This window comes from Rattus norvegicus, chromosome 4, assembly GCF_036323735.1.
Source record: "Rattus norvegicus strain BN/NHsdMcwi chromosome 4, GRCr8, whole genome shotgun sequence".
NCBI classification, from domain to species: domain Eukaryota; kingdom Metazoa; phylum Chordata; class Mammalia; order Rodentia; family Muridae; genus Rattus; species Rattus norvegicus.
The window spans coordinates 6316040-6338976 of NC_086022.1; the positions used below are offsets into that span (position 1 = coordinate 6316040).

At 42.1% G+C, this 22937-nt stretch overlaps 1 protein-coding gene across 3 annotated transcripts in view; it reads right to left on the reverse strand.

Moving 5' to 3' along the window:
* Window positions 1–7791: 7791 nt before the first annotated feature.
* The window catches only part of Ube3c (ubiquitin protein ligase E3C), a 101255-nt gene continuing 86109 nt past the window's right edge, over window positions 7792–22937 (reverse strand). The window contains exons 22-23 of one of the 3 annotated variants that reach the window (NM_001427087.1): window positions 20497–20627; window positions 7792–9698 (exon numbers count right to left, since the gene is read on the reverse strand). In NM_001427087.1, coding sequence (NP_001414016.1) covers window positions 9528–9698; window positions 20497–20627 — 302 coding nt within the window. In that variant the 3' untranslated portion in view covers window positions 7792–9527. The remainder of the gene's footprint in view (window positions 9699–20496; window positions 20628–22937) is intronic. The other 2 variants (XM_039108546.2, XR_005503372.2) reach the window with 2 other exon arrangements.

Consider the following 22937-nt stretch of genomic DNA (forward strand, 5'->3'; position numbering starts at 1 on the left):
GCCTGATCAGAGGGATGCAAGCCTGGTCAGAGGGATGCAAGGCTGGTCAGAGGGATGCAAGGCTGGATCAGAGGGATGCAAGCCTGATCAGAGGGATGCAAGCCTGATCAGAGGGATGCAAGCCTGATCAGAGGGATGCAAGCCTGATCAGAGGGATGCAAGCCTGATCAGAGGGGTGCAAGCCTGATCAGAGGGATGCAAGGCTGATCAGAGGGATGCAAGCCTGGATCAGAGGGGTGCAAGCCTGATCAGAGGGATGCAAGGCTGGTCAGAGGGATGCAAGCCTGGATCAGAGGGATGCAAGCCTGATCAGAGGGGTGCAAGCCTGGCTCAGAGGGATGCAAGCCTGATCAGAGGGATGCAAGCCTGATCAGAGGGATGCAAGCCTGGCTCAGAGGGATGCAAGCCTGATTAGAGGGGTGCAGGCCTGATCAGAGGGATGCAAGGCTGGATCAGAGGGATGCAAGCCTGACCAGAGGGGTGTAAGCCTGATCAGAGGGGTGCAAGCCTGATCAGAGGGATGCAAGGCTGATCAGAGGGATGCAAGCCTGATCAGAGGGGTGCAAGCCTGATCAGAGGGGTGCAAGCCTGATCAGAGGGATGCAAGCCTGATCAGAGGGATGCAAGGCTGATCAGAGGGATGCAAGCCTGATCAGAGGGATGCAAGCCTGATCAGAGGGGTGCAAGCCTGATCAGAGGGGTGCAAGCCTGATCAGAGGGGTGCAAGCCTGATCAGAGGGATGAAAGCCTGATCAGAGGGGTGCAAGCCTGATCAGAGGGATGCAAGGCTGATCAGAGGGGTGCAAGGCTGATCAGAGGGATGCAAGCCTGATCAGAGGGGTGCAAGCCTGATCAGAGGGGTGCAAGCCTGATCAGAGGGGTGCAAGCCTGATCAGAGGGATGAAAGCCTGATCAGAGGGGTGCAAGCCTGATCAGAGGGATGCAAGGCTGATCAGAGGGGTGCAAGGCTGATCAGAGGGGTACAAGCCTGATCAGAGGGATGCAAGCCTGATCAGAGGGGTGCAAGGCTGATCAGAGGGGTACAAGCCTGATCAGAGGGATGCAAGCCTGATCAGAGGGATGCAAGCCTGATCAGAGGGGTACAAGCCTGATCAGAGGGATGCAAGGCTGATCAGAGGGGTGCAAGGCTGATCAGAGGGGTACAAGCCTGATCAGAGGGATGCAAGGCTGATCAGAGGGATGCAAGCCTGATCAGAGGGGTACAAGCCTGATCAGAGGGGTGCAAGGCTGATCAGAGGGGTGCAAGCCAGATCAGAGGGGTGCAAGGCTGATCAGAGGGATGCAAGCCTGGATCAGAGGGGTGCAAGGCTGATCAGAGGGATGCAAGCCTGATCAGAGGGGTGCAAGCCTGATCAGAGGGGTACAAGCCTGATCAGAGGGATGCAAGGCTGATCAGAGGGGTACAAGCCTGATCAGAGGGGTGCAAGGCTGATCAGAGGGATGCAAGCCTGATCAGAGGGATGCAAGCCTGATCAGAGGGATGCAAGCCTGATCAGAGGGATGCAAGCCTGATCAGAGGGGTACAAGCCTGATCAGAGGGATGCAAGGCTGATCAGAGGGGTGCAAGCCTGATCAGAGGGGTGCAAGGCTGATCAGAGGGATGCAAGCCTGATCAGAGGGGTGCAAGGCTGATCAGAGGGATGCAAGGCTGATCAGAGGGGTGCAAGCCTGATCAGAGGGGTGCAAGGCTGATCAGAGGGGTGCAAGCCTGATCAGAGGGGTGCAAGGCTGATCAGAGGGGTGCAAGCCTGATCAGAGGGGTGCAAGGCTGATCAGAGGGGTGCAAGCCTGATCAGAGGGGTGCAAGGCTGATCAGAGGGGTGCAAGCCAGAGCTCACTGAGACGCCACTCCATCTTAGGCAAGCCGTGATGACTACCACCAAAACCCCCCAAAACAACCCAAAATGCTGAATATGTGGGACTTCTGGTAGGAAATGAAAATCACTATGGAAGTTCCTCAAAAGACCAAATATAGAACAACTATAGGCCGGCTATGGCATCCTAGACATCTATCTAAAGGAGTCACTTTATCATATAGCAGAGGTGCCTGCATACCCAGCAGTACTAGGACTACACCAACAGTTGGACATCTGTGTTCACAGAGTAAATGCAAATGGGTAGAAATCAAGACACAGGATGACAAATAACTGCAGGCTCTCATGGAGTGAATGTAAAAGTTGGAGGGATAAAGGGACAGAAGAGGATAATGAAGAGAGTATAATCACAGGACAGGATAATGTATAAAAATGTCATATAGTGGAGAAGCCGTGGCAGGACAAGATGGCAGGTGATGTTAAGATTCTGCTCTGTGTATTTACAGGTTGTTATTAATGTTCTCAAGGGATGGATGGTACCAGGCTTTGTACGTTCAAGTGGGCAATTATATCTTACCAATTGGGTCAAAGATTGTTGTGTTGTGTGTTCTTTTATGTGAGGGTTTGAGTGTAAGAAAATGTGCAGCCAGGATGTGTTTCCGCCAAGATACCTAGCAGATATCTTGGGGCACCGTGGTACAGACCTAGCAGGGTAAAAGACCAACAATACTTTTTATTTTTATATTTTTACAACAACAGATGGTGAGCCAAGGTGATGGGCAAGAATCCACTAGTAATCCTGAGAGTTGAGAGAAAGTTTTTATTTTCTAAGTAAGAGGAGGCCGGCGCCATGTTAAGTCATGTGATATCTTAAGTAAGGGAATTCAAACAGAAATGGGGAAGCCACCTGGGCTGGCAGGCTGTAGGTCCCCTGCTGTGTGAGAAGTAATGGCAGATCAGAGAGTCAGAGATTAAAAGCTGCTTTTTAAAGAAAGTTGTTTAGAAAGTCTTTCAGGATACTCATATTCTTTTTAATGTGGGCACCACGGGAATTTTGGGTTCAAATCCTAGTTAGACAAGCTACTTCCTAATTACAGGTATTATTAAAAGGTGATTGAGTTTGTATGGTTCAGAACTTAGATAGGGAAAAATTAGTCACTACCTCCAAGTAGAGAGTTGTGATAAATGTCTGTAACACCAGGGAGAGTGAATGCAGACATATATTATAGAAGTTATTAAGGATAAAGAAAAATCTGTGGCTCCAGGTAGAGAGCTTAACAGATTGAGGTATTTTGGGCAAAAGTCCTGGTTTGATATGTTGCTTATTGATATTGGAATTGATAGAAAATACTTGGTTTGTTTTATGAATTACCCTGCTAAAGGCCATATGGCTCATTGATGCCGGCTAGCGAGGGTTTGTGGTTACTTTTGATATTTACCACCACAGGAAGCTCAGATTCTCTTAACGTGGGCTCCATGGGAATTTTGGATTAATTTCCTGATGTCATAGAGTACAAAAGCCTATCAGGCTCATTGTTCAGCTTAATTCCTTTTTAAAAAAATTGTTTAGTCTTCATGATGGGTGTGACTTTGAGTTTTATGGTTATATTGTTACTCTGGGAGAGAGAGCAAGATACAAGTTTTCCTGGTTACAGACTAAGGAACACAGTATTTTGGGAGAAAGATTTTTGTCTTTGTGCTTTTAAAAAATGTGATTAGGCTCTGGAAACCTCACAGAGCCATACTGATCAGATTTGATAGAGGTAGACCACCTGAAAAATTTATTCAAGAGAATCAAACAAAAAGATATCTCGATTCTAAACTTTTGTATTGAGAGTTGTATTTTACAGAGTGTGCCTACTTGGAATCCTGGTCTCAAGGACTTTCAGCTGGGTCCACCAGGACACATCCTGCTACAACATTTGCTTCATTCTTCCTACTCCCTACCCCTAAGGATATCTCAACGCCCATGTACAGCTTGAAGAAGTTATGGAGGAGTCCTCGCCCCAATTCCCTGGACTTTGGGGGGTTGAAAGTGGTTATTCTAAAATTGTTTTTATGAGGAATTTAAAATTGGTTGTAATTTAACAGGGAGGAATTAGCTAGATTGAATTGTACAGTCGTAATCTCATTTGGTAACTAAGCTAAAATCATTATCTTTGCTTTGATGTAGAATTTATTTGTTAAAGAGTTTAAAAGTACAAGATTTAGAGCCAGTCCTTCTATTGTTGTCACTACAAACTTCTGAGTTGATTACACATGTGAGTTAAGATTCAAATAGCAAAGTCATGGCTCTGAGTTTGTGAGAGTAATTTCAAGATATTTAGGATATGGAGACAACAGTCCAGATTGTCTTATATAGGGAGATGGTTTTAAAAAACGTCAGAAATCCACAAAATTTGAGATTTAAAGTTATTTATCTTTTGTTGAGACATACCTGCTCCTAACAGTTACCCTTTGGTGGATTTAATGAAGAATGTGAAAATCTCTACCTCCAGGTGAGGCAATACTTTGTGGCTAGACAGCCACTACATAAAACTGCCTGTTTCATTTGCAGACTAATACTGTCCAGAAAAGAACAAATTATGCAGAATAGTTGACTGATAAACTCTGCCAAGACAGGGTGATCAGCCCTTCAAAACCTGCATTTCAAGAGTCTGTCAGTTGATTTTGGGCCAGAAGGCTGAAGACTTGTGCTCACATGTTGCTAACAGGGAACTGTGCTAGTGGAGATTTGTCTCTACAACCTCTCAGTTCTGGAAGCCGTGTTAGGCTTCCTTTGTGTATAGATATTTGGTCTTTCCCAGATTTCTGACCGGGTTGAAGACGTTAAATAGCCTATCAGGCTGTTTAACTCTAAATATACATATTTTATTGGATAGTTATCAGGTAGTATACAAGCTAGCCAAGATATAGATTTTAAGCCTTTCTTAAGCTGGAATGGAATGTTCTGTTTAACTGATATAGTGATGGACTGGGTGTTGAGTATATCATATGCTTTATAAATTTGTAGAATGGTAATTGTACTCAATATATAAGTGAAAAGGCTTTTTAACTGGACAAAAAGGGTGAAATGTTGTGGTTTGCCCTGAAGTTACTGTATTTTGATGCTAATTCCACGGCCCCAATGACAGCTGCCTAGTCAAGGACTCAGAACTCAGGTGTCTTCACCAGAACCACCTCTCCATTGAATTTGTAAAGTACTGGTGAGGGGCAGGTACAGGATAGAAGGAGGCCTGTCATTGGAGGAGAAGGAAGGATGGACGGGAGAGAAATTTGAAGGAAGAGGAGGAGACTAAGGGAGAGAGGAAGAGTCAGGAGGGAGAGAAGGAGAGAAGCCGTGGCAGGACAAGATGGCAGGTGATGTTAAGATTCTGCTCTGTGTATTTACAGGTTGTTATTAATGTTCTCAAGGGATGGATGGTACTGGGCTTTGTATGTTTAAGTGGGCAATTATATCTTACCAATTGGGTCAAAAAATGTCATATAGTTCAAGTACATGATACACATGTAAAAACGTCATGACTGATTATTTCACATTGTGCATGTCAATAAAAGAACTAAACAAACCCCTGCTGTCTAGCACAGCCACTGCAATTGGTGGTCATGGCTACAATTTTTAGAAAAGAAATTTTATTGCTTCACCTTTAATCCCAGTTCTCTGGAGGCAGAGGTTTTACCCTGGTCCACCTAGGAAGTTCCAGACCAGCCTAAGCTATACCATGGAATCTTATCTCAAAAACCAACCAACCAACCTGCCAGGCAACTAACCAACCAACCAATCACAACAGGAGACACTTCATCCCTTCAGTCCGACTGACCACAGACTGCAGATTTTGCAGCTCTTCCATCTCACAAGCCTTCCATGAAGACTGGAGACTGGATGGTTCAGGTCCACAGGCTAACTACCTACCTTATCTTCAGCTAGTTCTAGGTCTCCAGGACAGCCATTCCTTGCCCACTTCTGTCTGAACTAATATAACTTGACTGCTAAAAGCCCTTGTAATCTATTAATTTAGTAGACCACTATCTTCCACCAACCCCAAAGTTAAGAATGTTGTCACATAGCATCTTTGGCCTATACAAAGGCTTCCTCCATCTTGCCTCTTTGATGTACCCATAAATGTATTTTAAAATTGCCTTGACTTACAACTTTCTTTATTCTGTAAAACTATAATACCTCATGAAACTAGTTTCTACATTAGAATATGGAATCAGAGGCAACCTGAATCTGTGTTCCTGGGCTATGGTCACACAAAATGGCTCCAAAATAAAGCATCTCTTTTCCCTTTAGGTAAGTCTGGGTTTTTGTTTGGTTTTGTTTTGGGTTTTTTGTTTTTCTTTCCTACTGACCTCATTCCTTAGGCCTTAGCTATTCCTCTGGCCAGAATGTGGCTGGTATAATCCACACAGTCGTTACTTTCTCCTTTCTCAACAGCAAGGCCTTACTGCTTTCCTTTAACTTGCACACACCACAGCAACACTTCAGTTCAAAAGCTTTTCCTCTACAGAAGCACAGGAGGCCTTGCTTTCAGCCTGCATTTCCTTTTTTTTCTTTGAGACATGGTCTTAGTAGGTAGCCCTAGCTAGATACTACATAGTTCAGACTGGCCTAGGACTTGTAGCATTTGCTCTTAAACTCCTAAGTGTGTGTCCCAACGGCTGGCCCTCATTGTAGTTTTCAACATGACTCCACTAAACCTAATCATTTCTAGTTTTTGCTGTTTTTTGCTAAGGTATAAATCCTCACTCCTCTGAGACAAGTACTTGTCCACTGTAGCCTACCTCTATCTCTTGCTTGAAAGTAAGAGGCAAACAACTCTTACTTCACACACAAGAGACCACTATATAGTTATTAATCAGCCTGACATGAATATTGTTGTATTTGTGGGAACAGGCAATGGATACTACTTTTAGAAGTCAGAACATGGTATTTATACATCAAGGCCACTATCCTATCTGGGTTCAGGCTATAGTGTCTCACAAACAATTTCTTTCTTTTCTTTAGACAGGGTTTCTCTGTAGCCCTGGCTGTCTTGGAAATTGTCTATAAACCAGGCTGTCCTTGAACTCACAGAGATCCAGCTGGTTCTGCCTCCCAAGCGCTGGGACTAAGAGGGTATGTCACCATTGGTCTAGCCCATAACAATATTTTATAGGAGTAACCAAGACTATTGATCACAGATAACCATTACAGTGTCACTGTAGTACAGTAAGTTTGAAATGTGACAACTGCTAAACCTGGCAAAAAGACATTAAGAGCCTACATTCATAGACTTAGTATATGCAGGAGCCTACATTCATAGATCTAGTATATGCAGCCTGTAGAAATGTGTAATCTGTGAAGTATACTCAGTGGAAGTATGCCCATGTCTAGAGTCATCCAACCCTCATGATTCTGGAACAGATGCTTTCATGTGTTTGGTGAACTTCTACACTGGACTTCTGGGTCCCCAGTTGTTCTAGGTCACTATTCAACACCAGAACTTAAAACCAGCTGGCCCTGCTCCAGTGCAGTGTTATCTGGGGTAACTATGATGATAGTTTGTTTCCTGTTGTGTGTCTGGATAGATGTGAGTGAAAGAGCAGTGGGCTGTTAATTTCCATTTGAGTAATATAAAGTTTTAAGCTTATGTTGTTTTCAGCAAACGTTTAACTTTACCACAGGCACTCCTGAGCATGAACACAGGTGCCAGCAGCAGTACACTACAGCCCACATTGAGTACCTCCATACAAGTTGTGCCTACTTAGTGACAGTATACACCTGGTGCTTATGATGTGATCAGAGAACACTTTATGTGGTGAGTTCACAGGCACCAAAGCAAAGCTCTAAGCATGTAAACAGTCCATGAGAAATACCTATAATAACCAACCACAGCCCGAAGTCTCAGAAAAAAAAAAAGTCACCCAAAGTAAGCAAAATAGGACCAAACACAAAGGCACCTAGAACAATGAGGAAATGAGAATCTTCCTTTAGGAAGATTTATTTTTTTTCTCAGTAATTTAATATAAGACCCATTGAGTGCCTGAGCACCTTATTCCTGGTGAGTATTCCAGAGACGATACTGATCCCAAATGGCTGAATTCAAGGTATCACAGGATGTGTGGCTTCCTACATTGCAGATATATGTGACCTGGGAAAGTAAGTTGACTACAGCAGAACACAACTGGCCATTGACCTGGGGCAGCACTCCAACACAATCTTGGGGAAAAGATTTAATGTAGATATTCATCCATTAGGACGTACAAATAAATAAGCTCAGAAGAGCCAGCAGAAAAAAAACAAACTGCCAATTTATCTTCAGTCTCAGATACGTCAATTCTAAAATACTAATACACAAATTAACTAATAAAAAGATGTAGGACATTCAATATAAATATCCCCAAACAAAAAACAAAATCAAGGATAAATGCTATTTCTTCCTATGTGTCAGGACTACAAATAGCATTTAAATACTTTATTATTCAAATTAAGAAATTATACATTTTGTCTGATAATTGTCATTGTCTTAAAAGTGTCATTCAGTTTTCCCACATTTAAAAGCATATTGCTAATTCTGGTTACCGAGCCTCTAGGCACGATGCTGGACTTGGATGAGAAGCAGTCTGGAGTCCTCACCAGCTCCATGATCCTTGCATGCTAGCCTCCCAGATGCTTCCCTGATTCCTGTTTGCAGAAGCTGAGGTCAACTGGCAACAAGCTGGACCCTGATAAAGTGCCTAAATGAGAATCACCTGGCCTGATGCTCTTCCCTGACAGATGCCAGGGATGCTGTCTTCTTATTAAAACAGCGGCAGAAAACAAAGGTGCTGAGGCCTGGATGAATCCCCCCAAGATGCGCAAGATGATGGGCAGCACTGTTAGGCCAGGAGAGCATGTGGATCACGGAGAGACGCAGCCTGCCACTTTGGTTCAAATGACTTTAATAAAAGCTGCAGTGCCCACATCCCCCAGTTGCCAACTCACTACAGGTGACACAGTACCTCAGGAAGTATAGGGATGCTCCTTCTCTGCCTCCTGGAAAGCTTCCCAGGCACAAAGCAGAGACAAGGAAAGAGCAATGAGGACAGCAGTCACCTCTCACCCACACAGCCATGTCCAAACCTCATGATGCAGGTCAGTAGGAGTCTGAAGACAAGCATGCGATTCCCACCTGGGTGGGGGACATGGCTTAAAAAGCACAAATAAAATAATACTAGAGTTATCCATTTTCCAAACCTAACCACTTTGGGAAAAGGCAGCAGGAAAAAATACCTTCAGTTTTACAATTAGGCTTGTAAACAATCAACCACATGAGAAGCAGTGGCTCGGGGCTCTGTGTATCAGCCCCAGATTCTGTCTACAGATACTGGTGCCTGACCCAGGAGGGGATATAAACCAGATCAGCAAAGCCAGAGCTTCATCTTTGGTTAATTTCATTGAGTTGCCACTATTCTAAAACCTGTGCTCTTCTTGGCAAAATTACTAAACCAGCCACATAGCACATAACAATAGCTAGGTTATGTGAAAAGCAAATGTCCATCTATGTATGTGACTGTGTCACAATAAAACCATCTTAAAAAAAATCAGAAAGGGAGGGATGCCAGATAGAAGGCCTGAGGAGAGCCGAGGGTCCCGCCTGAGTGCTCTCTTGGGTCTGGTAGGTGCTGGCTGCCTTTGGGTCAGATCAAGTTCCCTGGGCTCAATTCAGCTCAGCTCAACTCAAAGCCAGCAGCACACTCGATGGCATACAGCAGCTTGCTTCGCAGCAGGGCTTCATCATAAAACTCTGGGAGCTTCAGCAGGTTCATGCAGGTGCTGGCTGTAGGTAGCCGCTCAAGGTCAGAGCCTCCATTGTGAATGCAAAATGCAGGGTATAGCTCCTAGAAGACAGAGCACAGGATATGGTTAGAGGACTCTGGCATAGCCTGGAGCCCACCAGTTATTCTCGAAGCTTCTTTTCTCAAAAATATTTTTTCTTATAAAAAGTACTTATCTTAAATTCTGTGTATGTACATGTATGTGTGTCTGTCATGTAAGGGCGTCACCCAGTACCTAGGGGTGTTTGGATACCCCTTGAGCTGAGGTTACAAGTGGTTGTAAGCTGCTGGACATGGGTGCTTGGGTCCTCTACAAGACCAGTATGGGCTCTTAACCACTGGGCCACTTCTCTAGACACTTGCCTTTTTTGTTACTGTATGTATGTATGTATGTATGTATGTATGTATGTATGTATGTATATATGTATTTTTGATTTTTTGAGACAGGGTTTCTCTGTATAGCCCCAACTGTCCAGCATTTCCATCTGTAGAGCTACTGACCTTGAACTCAGACCTACATGCTTCCCGAGTGCTGGGGTTAAAGGCATACACTACCACTGCTCAACTTCATTATGGTTTTAAATATCTTTAAAAATTATATTTGTGTATATTTGTGTGTGGGCACATACAGAACATATAGAAGTATAGCAGACAACTATACTATAGCAGTCAGTTCTTTACTTTTACTACATGTGTTGGGGTACTGAATTTAGGTTGTCAGGCTTGGTACTTTTACCTGTGAGCTACCTCTCCAGACAGACACACACACACCCCCCAGTGTGTACATTTGAATTGGTGTTTTGCTTGCATGTATGTTTGTGTGAAGGTGTTGGGTCCCCTGGAAGTGGAGTTACAGACAGTTCTGAAGTGCCATGTGGGTGCTGGAAATTAAACCAGGGCTCTCTGCTCTTAATCTCTAAGCCCTCTCCCTGTTTGTTTGTTTGTTTTTTTTTCTTTTAATTACAGAGGACTCAGCTCCAAGTTGTAGCAAAATGATGAATTGTTTGATGTGGTTAGAGCAAAATGGAAATGACAAGCTGCATGCACTTTTCACCCCCTTCCACCTCCACTACCGCCTTGGTTTTTCCAAGACAGGGTTTCTCTGTGTAACAGCCTGGCTGTTTTAGAACTCTCTTTGTAGACCAGGCTAGCATCAAACTCATAGATAGATATGCCTGCCTGGGATTAAAGGCATGTGCTACCACCCATAGCTACCCCCCTTCCCCAAAAAGTAATTTATTTTTGTTTAATGTGTATGTGAACCTGGTGCCTAAGAAGGTCAGAAAAGAGCATCAGGTCATTGGAACTATAGTTATAGCCAGTGTGAGGCACTATGTGGGTGTTCTGTAAGAACAGTGAGTCATTTCTCCAGCCTTATACCCACCTCAGGAATCTGAGACAGGTCTAGGACTGAACTGAGAATTTGAGGTCAGGCCACATTACAGAGTAAGATCCCCATCTCAAAAGAGAGGGGGATGGGGGAAGGGAGGGGGGGAAAGTTGGGGGGGGAAGAGAAAGAAAAGGAGGGAGGGATAGAGGGAAGGAGGGCATGAGAGAGGGGGAGGGGGAGGGAGAACAAACATTCAAGAGAGAGGGGACAGCAAGGATCAGTTGGATACTTCAAATGAACTTCAGTAGTCACACCAAACTTAGAAACCATGTAGATGTGTCAACAACACACATAAACAACATGACAGAAATGGAAGCAAAGCACAATCTCTCTATAAAAAGCAAGTAACTCGAGGGACCTATTCACTGGTTGCTCAGTCACAGAATGAGCATTATTTTAAGCTACTAAAAATTTTAAATTGAGCCAGGCAGTGGTGGCACAGGCTTTTAATCCCACTACTCTGGAGGTAGCTGCAGAAACGTTTTGTGAATTCAAGGCCAGCCTGGTCTACAAACTGAGTTCCAGGATAAACAAGGCCACAGAGAGAAATCTTTGTCTGGAAAAAAAAATTAAAAAAATTAAATTACATTAAATTTAATGTATGTGTGTATGCGCACACACCATGAGCACCTATGGAAGCCAAGAGACAACTTACAGGAGTTAGTTTCAACTATGTGGCACCTAGGAATCAAACTCAGGTCATCAGACTTGGCGGCAGGTACTAGCTATCTTACCAGCCCCACTAATGTTTTGTTTTAATTTATTTATTTATTTTTTGTTTCTATTTTTGTTTTGAACTGGCAACATAGACTGAACTTGTATGATGAATGAAGGACCACAGTGGATGGCTTCCAGATATTAATGAACCCTTCAGAGTTGATACTCAACGAAAGAGACATCTCTGGGGTGTAGAAGAATTTTAATCCAGCAACATGGTTACTCTGTCTGGAATATAGACATGCCCTTAGCACACACCTTTAATTCCAAACAAAGTTGTCTAATTGAGAGGCAAAGTGATAAATCAGAAAACGATTAGATAAAATAGAATATGTTCAACTCCCCTGAGAACAGCATAGGAGAAAAGAGTGTAGGGAGAGGCAGTTGAGTTGAGCTGAAGTCAGTTCAGTCAGTAAGTGCAGTAAGCGTGCAGTGCAGTGCAGTGCAGTGCAGTGCAGTGGAGTTGAGTTCATTAGTGAGTTCATGCAGTTCAGTGCAGGTCAGCAGAGGCAGCTGAAGTCAGAGTAAGGATCCAGAAAATTAGTACAAATTGCCAGGGTTAGTTTGAGGCCAAGTAGAACAATTCAGTGAAAGCTGAGAGAAAAGCCATATTGAATTAGTCTTCTTGGAGAGGAGTTTGAACCAGAACAGCTGTGTTGAACCAGCCAGCCAGAGTTCAGAAAGAACAAGAAAGGGTGAGCATATTCGTCTCAGAGACAACAATTACATCAGGTGAATAAAAATTACTTTTACACTGAGGACTTTACTATAGCTCTTCTGTACAAATCATTTCTTGATGTAACCTAATAGCTGACCAGAAAAGTTCTTTCTAGAAAGTTTCACTTGGTGATAAAATGATCATTTTGAATGGCCATAGTCACAAGTGGCTACTAGTATCACTTGATTAGAAGTGATCAGAGTGCTGGACCCACAAACCAATCTTAGCACAGGGATAAGTCTCCCCCTCCCACCTTGCCTCCAACTAGATCTGAGTAAATGGTTAGATCTGCAGAAAAAAAAGAAAAATCCAAACATAGAAACTGAGCAAACCTGTTGGTTTCTAACATTTTCCCCATATAATCATGTTACAGACAAGAGCATAAGATGAGTCAAGAACATGTAGCCTGTTTCTAGGGGTACTTTGTCTACCCTACTGGGTATGTGGACAGGATAGTGCTAATGAATGCTATTTAAAGATATGACAGTGAATGCTGGTTATTATTGGGTTTTTTTTTTTTTTTTTTGGTTCTTTTTTTCGGAGCTGGGGACCGAACCCAGGGCCTTGCGCTTCCTAGGTAAGCGCTCTACCACTGAGCTAAATCCCCAGCCCCGGTTATTATTGTTTTTAAAGATACATTTATTTTTATTTTATGTGTGAATGATTGCCTGCCTGCATGAATGTATATGTACCATATGCATGTGTGATATCCTCAGAGACTAGAAAGGGAGTTGGATCCTTGGAAATTGTAGTTAAAATATGGTTGGTGAGTTGCCATGTGAGTGCTGGGAACTGACCCTAGGTCCTCTGCTAAGTCATCTTTCCAGCTTCATGTTGGTTACTTCTAAGGTACAACACTGAACCCTTCATTTCTAGTTGTAGATACCCAGATCCCCTTAGATACGTCCACTGGCATTTAATGCAAAGAAGAAAGTAAGCGTTCTCTCATTTTCTATCAGCACATCATAGCCATTATTCTGTGCCTTCCTCTTTACTCTGTTACCATGTCCTATGACTCTGCCCAAGTCATACAGTGGTTCTTTCCACCCTACTGCATAGGAGCACACAGACTGCTGATAGGCACACATACAGTTTCAACACTGCATACATGAGGCTGTAAAGAAACTACTTTTTGTGTGTGACTTTCTGGGCTGACCTTGAATTCAGTATGCAGTAAAGGATGACTTACGTCCCAATCTCTTGCCTCTACTTCCCAGGTGCTTGGATGAATGACAGGCACACCTCTACACCCAACAACAATTGTGTGAATAAACTCACAGTTATATTGTCTGTAGGCTAAACACATATCTGCTCTAAGCCGATGGTAACTGCAGACCTGTACATTGAGATCCAAGGAAGTAAAGGCCGAATGGTACAAATAACCAACCCATGAGGACCATCAGGTACCATTTTATACCTGAGATGTGACTATTCTTTTCCAACACATAACAAGCAGAGAGTGCTCCGAACTGGCATATTCTCCCAGCCTGGATAGACAGATATCAGATGTCTGCCTAGCTCACCACTCATTGCAAGCATCAACAAGGTGAGGAACAGGGGGCCAAACTGGTACCTGTACCGGCTGGTTACAGGGACTTTAGAGCTCTGCTCTTTGGTGCTGTGACTAGAGTGAAGATAAATTACTTAAGGCCACATGATGAGACACGATCATGTTCATTAAAAGTACAGTTGTGGTCTGTCATCCTAGCATTCGAAGCTTCTGTGCTGACTTAAATTTTATTTATGTCAACTGACACAAAGCTTGAGTTATTAGAGAGGAAGGAGCCTCAACTGAGAAAAAGTCTCTATAAGATCAGACTGTAGGCAAGCCTACAGGGCAGCAGTCAAACAACCCTTTCATAGGAGTTATCCTAAAACCATCAGAAAACAGATATTTACAGTACAACTCACAACTAATTATATTACTTATACTAATTTAATTACATAATACTTACTTTATATTAATTTAATATAATTAAATTATATTATATTAATATTAATTATAATTATAAGGTAGCAATAAGAAAATAGGGCTGGGGGTCACCACAACATGAGAAAATGTATTAAAGGGTTACAGCATTAGGATGTTGAGAACCACTGCAGTAGAGCATTTTCTCGATCACTGGTTGATAGAGGAGGGCCTAACACATTGTGGGTGAGGCCAAACCTGGGCTGATGGTTCTTGGTTCTGTAAGAAATCAGGCTGAGAAAGCATGAGGAGTAAGCCAGCCAGCAGCACTCCACCATAGCCTCTGCATCAGCTCCTGCTTTCAGGTTCCTGCTAAGCTTGAGTTCTAGTCCTGACTTCTTTCAATGATGAATAGTGATGTGAAACCATAAGTCAAATAGACTCCTTCCCAAGTTGCTTTTGGTTATGGTGTTTTATCACAGCAATATAACCCTGACTAAGACACCGAACCTCCTCCAAATTAAAAGAATATTTAACACATGAAAAAAATGGTTCTGATTTTTTGGAGGTAAGGGCTTGCACAGGCTAAGCAAGTGCTTTACTTGTAAGCTGTGTCTCCAGCTCAAGAAAATGATGAATAAAAGTAGCAGGTTATGAGTGAACAAAACATAACAATGGCCTGAATGGAAAAGAATATGTTTTTCTTCTTTTACCTAACCACTGCTTCCCGTATGCCCTGTTGAAACCATAGGCTTTGTTAGAAAGAAAACAAATCCAACAATGTAAGAAATAGTAGTTATCTTACAGCCATTACAGCAGAACAGAGAATAAAACTTAAACAACATTCCCATTGTAACAGTGGACTCTGCAGAAACTGGGCACAAAGTAACTTTTGTTTCCTCACTGAGTAAGAACGCAATCTGTCAAGGGCCATATAAAAACCTAGATGTGCCAGGCATGGTAGGACATGCCTTTAGTCTAAGCAGTTGGGAGGTTGACTTATATAATAGAGACCATGTTTCAAACAAACAAACAAACGACCTAGTTGCTTATTTGCCCTGTCAAAAAGAAACTTTAAGAACTATGTGTAGATATAATATTCAAACTCTAATTGGGCCTGAGTGTGGGGTTACACACCTGCAAATTACAGCACTTAAGAGCCTGAGGCGGGGGCTGGAGAGATGGCTCAGTGATTAAGAGCACTGACCGCTCTTCTAGAGGTCCTGAGTTCAAATTCCAGCAACCACATGGTGGCTCACAACCATCTGTAATGGGACCTGATGCCCTCTTCTGCTGTGTCTGAAGACAGCTACAGTGTACTTATAATAAATCAATCATCAACCAATCAATCTTTAAAAAAAAAAAAAAAAAAAAAAAAAAAGAGGCTGAGGCAGGTCTGCTGTGAATCTCAGGCCAGCCTGGACATCTTGAAGTTCTGTTTCAGTGAAACAGAAGCTGGCTGAAATATAGCCTTTCTCAAAAAGCAGCAAAACAGAACAAAAACAAACTACAAACAAGAACAAAGCATTCTCTTATTTGTAATTACAGCATACTGTGCCACTCTGAGTCTCTCATAAGGAATAGGAAGTGAAAGAGAACCAAGAAGCATTCATTACATTCCAAAATAGGCAGTTCTGAGTATACGGGGCAGCCAGCTTCTCAAGCCCTCAAAAGAAACAAAAATAACAACACTACGAAAACAGAAAACACTCAAGACAAAAGATTTGATGGCAGGGTCAGCAGTTTCTTTGTAAATGGACAGTGAAACACCATATTTTACCATCTCTTTCATAATGCTAATTGAGTTTCCTACTTCGGATCTTAAAAGTGAAAGATAAAGTTCTTTATTGAAATCTGAGTCAGGGGCAACATTTTATACATAATTAAATATAATACAACAGAAATTTGTGTTAGTTCAGAAAAAAATCATCAATTTACTGTGTGGCCTGATAACAATTTTTCTACAGTATTTAATGATTTTTGTCTGCAACAATTCCATGAATTAAACACACTAGCTCTAATTAGCAAATGCTGCTCTTCCTCAGTAAGTGGACACAGAGGTGTTTGCTTTGTGAGTTTCCTGCTATTTGCAGTCCATCAGAACTATGTTGTCCCCACCCCCCCACCCCCCCTCCACCTATGTGCTCTGGAGCACTCAGAGCCACCTCTGGGAAGAAGACATAATGTCAGCATGCTTTTCTAATTCTGAAGTCTGACACAACAGTTGTAAAAACTATTATGGAACTCTTTGCTTTCTTGGAAGACAGGGTGTTGCTATGGAACTACCAACTGGTTCTCCTGCCTTAGCTTCACGAAGTGCTGGATAATAGGCATGCATTAGCATATAGTTTTTCCTTTCCTAGGTGAGTTCAGCCTTGGTATATTCTTTATTGACCATTTCATGTTTATCTTGTTTTTATACTTTCTATTTCATGATTCTTGACAACTTTATTGTAGTTGTTCTTGAGACAGAGTTTCTAGGACCCAGGCTATCCTAGAACTCACTCTGTAGATCATGCTGGCCTCCAATGTTAATACTTTAAAAGATTTATTTTAATTTTAGATATGTGGGTGTCTTGCCAGAATTCTGTCTGTGAAACACATTGCTCAGTGCCTGCAGAGGCTAGGAGACCTTCTGAAAGCAGAGTCATACAGATAATTATGACATCATAGTCATGCTCTGGGCACCAGGAGTGGCCAGTGCTCTTAACTGCTAGGTCCATCTCTCCAGCTTACTTAGTATTTATTGTCTCTACTCTCTACTCTTTTTTTTTTTTAAAGATTTATTTATTTTATGTATACGAGTACACTGTAGCTTTCTTCAGACACACCAGATCCCATTACAGATGGTTGTGAGCCACCATGTGGTTGCTGGGATTTGAACTCAGGACCTCTGGAAGAGCAGTCACTGCTCTTAACCGCTGAGCCATCTCTCCAGCCCTACTCTCTACTCTTGAAGATGTATTTGGTTGTTTACCCTGCTCCAGTAACTTGGAAGAATCATATGATTTCTGTCCTACTTGTTTAATGAACTTTCTTATTGCTCACTGTCGGCAAACCCAGCAGTGTGGACAGTTTTTTCTTGTGAAAAATGAGCTCCTGGCAGTTGTGCAGACCTTCCTATCTTCACTTGAGTATTACCTAAGATGCTGTGCCGAACTATCACTGTCCATTTTTAAAAACAGCTTAGTAAACTGTAATTGGTTTACTTAAGGACTTAGCCATTAAACCTATGATTCTAGCAAATTGCTACATTTGTGCCATTATCCCCACTATGCAGGTTTGGACCATTCTGCACCCTCAATGAGCTCTTCCTTCTGCCTTGGCCCCAAACCTACCTTTATAGCTCTGGCTTTAAGAGTATTTTATGTGGTGGAATTCAGTCTTCTGATCATACTATAGTAGTTTGCTTCTTTTATCTGTCTGAGTATCTGCAGTTCATGGTGGCTATTACTAGCTGACCCTTGGCCTTCCAGGTTGGGACCCCACAACCCATGCTGTCACCTGTCCTAAGCACACTGCTTGAGGTGATGCCATAGAACACTTCTTTTTTTTTTTTTTTCCGGAACTGGGGACCGAACCCAGGGCCCAGCAAGTGCTCTACCACTGAGCTAAATCCCCAACCCCCGCCATAGAACACTTTTAAAAGAACCGTTTATACCTAACCAAACTGTCCAGAACACACAGAAGGAATTAAAGGACACATCTAACTTGCTAAGGTACTATAGGTCCAATCCCAGCATTCATGAGACCAAAGCAGCAGGACTAAAGAGTTTGAGGCCAGTATGGGCTAAAAAGTGAGTTCAAGGGTAAGCCTAAGCTACAGAGCAATGCCATCTAATAACAAAAAACAAAATGGAAAAAATACCATGCCCATGCATGTCACTACACTGGATCCTTATCTGGAAGACAAATTCTACAGGGGTAATTAAGGGACAAGTGGTATAACTTCACCAAGCCTCAGATACCTGAAACTGATTAGAAACATGGCTGCCTGGCTCCACATAGCAGTGTGAAGCAGCTGGTCCCAAGAGCCTATGAGTATCTGTTTCTGACAAGCTTTCTAGTGCTTTTGGAACTGTAGTCCGCACAACGAGACTCTACACTAGTGTGTTAGACACCGTAAATGCACCATAGACAAACTCTTCTACTATTGATCACTGAACTGTAGTAACTTACAGGACTGGCTCTATTCTAGGATAATATGGAGTAAAATATCTAACAAGAAAAAGAAAGATATCCCTAATCTGAAATGATTTAGGACTACCGAGCAAATATGGCCAGGCAAGGGGTTAAAGTAGACAAAGAAAGTCTTTTCCAGTTTTGCTGCCATAGCACATATGTGGGGGATGGCAGAAGACAGCCTTGGGTAGTAGTTCTTGCCTCCTACATTCGTGTTGAAGTTTTAGGACAATTTGTGGGAGCTGGTTCTTTTCTTCCTCCATGTGGGTCCTAGAGATTAAATTCAGTACACCAGGCGTGGCAGTAACTTAACCACTGAGTAACTATGCTGGTTCCTCATGTATGCATTCATGCATGTGTGGGTATGAACACACACACACACACACACACACACACACAGCTGAGCTATGTTTGTGTTTGAGACCTCACCATATAACTCTATCTGCCTGCCTCAGCCTCTAAGGGCTGTGATAAAAATTCTTTTCCATCCATTACATAGGTTTTAGGGATTGAACTCAGTGTTAGTTGTCAGTTTTGGCAGCAAGTGTCTTTTCCCAGTGAGCTATGAACAGCCCCTGCTGGGCTGTCTTGCTATCTCCACTATGTATTTATTAAATATAAATGCTGCTTTATTCTTTTTATAATGAATACAAGAAATATCATTAAATGTCTCTCAAGCAACATTTTTGTGTGTGGAACGTTTCTGTGGGTGGGTATGGGTATGCGTGTGGAAGTGAGATATTGGGTGACTTTCTCAATTGCCCTCCACTTGATTTAAATTTGTAAATTGCGTGTGTGTGTGTGTGTGTGTGTGTGTGTGTGTGTGTGTGTGTGTGTGTGTGTATGTGTGTGTGTGTGTGGTGTATTTGAGATTAGAGGACAACTTTAAGGAGTATATTCTCTCCCGCCAGTCTTTTTCAAAGCAGAATGTCTCATTTCTACAGCACAGTGTAACCTAGGTTAGTTACTGGAGAACATCTAGTCTCAACGTACTGTAGGAGTGTTGACATTACAAATGCACAGTACTGGGGTTGGGGATTTAGCTCAATGGTAGAGTGTTTGCCTAGCAAGCGCAAGGCCCTGGGTTCGGTCCTCAGCTCTGGAAAAACAAACAAACAAACAAACAAACAAACAAACAACAAACCCACAAATGCACAGTACTGAATCAGGATTAGACTTAAGTAGTCAAGCACGTGACTTTACCTGCTGAGTCATCTTGTCTTGCTACTCCTGTTTTGAAACAGTCTTTCACTGAACTTCAAGCTCACTAATTTAGCTTGACTGGCTGGGTAGCAGGCTCCAAGGATTTTTTTGTCTCCATTTCTCTAGTGCTATATAGGACCAGTTTTTTTCAACTGAGTATTGAGTACCTGTTTGTTTATTCTGTTTTGAAGACAGCAGGGTCTCACTATTTAGCTCTCACTGGCTTTGAACTCACTATGTAGACCAGGCTGGTCTCCAACCCACAGATATTAGAGTCCTGGGATTAAAGGCATATACCCCCTTGCCTGGTAGATACTAGGTATTGGATTTAGGTCCTTCTGCTTGCACGTAAATATTTACTAATTGAACCATTTCCCCACCCCACCCCTCAAATAACTTTAATTACTAAAAACTATAGGCTTGGTAATTACTTTTCAGAAGTAATCAAACAAGGCCAGGACAATGTAAAGCAAATGGTAATAACAGTCATGACCAAAAATTTACTTCTGCTCATCTCAACACCAACATTTTTAGGTTGTGTATTCTTCCATTCAGAGTGGAAAGTGATCACCATTGACTGACAAGGCTGACAGGCAGCTTATTTTAACACAGGCTCTCTAGACTTCACAAGCCTAAATACAATTATTACAGCACTTAGTACTTAGAATGGGACAAAAAGACAACAACCATATACTAGCCAGACCTGTATGGTTTTAAAGAAAATGGCATGGAAGATGCATACCTTGAAACCCAGGAGAGGGGGACGTGAGCAACTTGTTACAAATTTGAGCAACTTGCGTTTTTCTTCATCAGTAAAACCTTCTACAACTCTCCAAAAGATTTTAATGACAGGATGATCGGCAGAATAGCCCCCTATGACAAAATGAACATATGATGTATTAAAAATAAAACCAAGCTAGGCAGTGGTGGCACATACCTTTAATCCCAGAACTTGGGAGGCAGAGACAAGTGGATCCCTGTGAGTTTGAGGCCAGTCTGGTGTACAGATATGGTGTACAGTGTATAGGACAGCCAAAGCTACAGAGAAACACTGCCCAAACAAACCCACTCCCTACCCCAAATCAATGTAGAAGAAGCAGTAACAACTTGGGAGTATGACACCAATGTTTTGAGGGGCCTATGAGATAGAGGAGTAGGTTTTCTAAGCCAAACTAAAAGATACCTGCCTCTGGTCCTTTGTAGAAGGTAGGTATGATCATGATGGAGTGGGCATGAAATGGTGCCTAGCAAACACTAGAAACCAACAACATGTGGAATAGACTTTCTTGAGTAAGAAGTGACATCTTGTAGGCTATACTCTAAAAAACGGTAGACACTGATGCCTTATTTCTCAGAGAGCCAGGCATTTGGCCAATGTGATCTCCGTGTCTAATTATTGCCATTCCTTCTGATCTGATAGATAATAAGGTTCAGACTATGGCTGACAACCAGCCCTGATTGTTATTAGACACAATTCTAAAATGTACTATCTGCTACGTATAGCTTTTAATCTCATTAAGTGCTTCCTAAAACTAAAATAATTGCCATATATTGTTAATACACTATAGATATAACATCAATAAGACATCTTAAGTGCATTAATTGGCACCAAAATGACTATGGTAATATTTTAAATCTATTTACTGGAATAGCTGGGATCCTTAAAGGTATAAACTCAGTGTAGAAGAGAAGGCAAATAACTCAGGGCAATTTCTTAGCAAAGAAAGGTCAGAATGATGGCATTTTCCTAAACATATGACTGGAGAATGCAGACGTTATGACCTGTGGCATTATTTGTTTTTATAGATTAGAGTTCAGGTTTAGAGCAACAGCAATTACAGAAGAGAAAATGCACACACCATTAATGCAAATTTAAGTGATTTTTAGTAAGTTTAGAATCACCAGCACACTGATATTTAGAACATTTTCATTTTTCTCACAAAGTTCCTACAGACACCTCTGATCTTCTGTCTCTATTCCACAGATGGTGCATGCAAAGCGTCTCTTAACTGAACACAGGAACTCTAGCTGGGTGTTCTCTTTTCTCTTTTCCCTTCTCTTCCCTTTCCACCTGTCTCCTGGTCTCACTTTACAGTCCAGATTTGCCTTTAACACAGAAATCTTGGTCAGCCCCTTGAGGACTACACCGAGCTTGATTTTTTTTTTCTTAATTTAAAAAGTACACACTTATTTCTTTCTTTCTTTAGTGTGTGTCTTAGTTCTTTTCCTATCATGTGGATCCCTGGGATCAAACTTAATGTTCTCAGGCCCAGCAGCAAGAACATTTTACACACTGAGTCATAATTCAGCCCTAGATTCTTTTAAATTTTATTTTGTGGTAAAACATACAACATAAAATTCAGCATTTAAACCACTTTTCTGTGAGAATTCAAGAGTATTGATCACATTTATTTTTCCATGTAGCCATCAGTCTCACCTCAAACAGGACCCCCACCCTGCCTCCTTATCAGAGTAATTTCAAGTTCAGTCTCCTTTGAGTCTGCAAGCCTCTTTCAGGTGCCTCACATAAGCAGAATCATCTAGTATCTGTTATGTGGTCTGGTCTCTTTCACTCAGCACAATGGATGAGCTCAAGATTCATCCATGTTGGGGATCAGTGGGTAGCAACTTGCTACCAAACCTGATAATCTGAACTCAATTCCTGGGTCTCACATATTAGAAGAACAGAACAGACTTCCACAAGCTATTCTCTGACCACAAAAGTGTTGCTGCACTTTTGTGCATCCATGCCTGCTCATACATAGTCCTAAATTTTTTTTTTTTTAAAAATTGGGGCTGGAAATTTGGTGCAGCAATGTAGAGTACTGGCCACTCCTCCAGAGGATCTAGGTTTGATTCTTACACCATTCATGGTGGTTCTCAACTACCTACAATTCCAGTTCCAGGGGATCTAACACTAAGTCAGATACACATTCAGGCAGAACATCCAAACACAAAAAACGATTTAAAAAAAAAGATTTATTTATTTGCTTGTTTGTTTATTTAATTACTGTGAGTATTGTTGCTGTCTTCAGACACACCAGAAGAGAGCATCGGATCCCATTATAAATGGTTGTGAGCCACCATGTAGTTGTTGGGAATTGAACTTAGGACCTCTGGAAGGGCAGTCAAATCTTGGGAATTCAAATCTTTTTATCTCCCACATATTAAGACTTTTTTTTT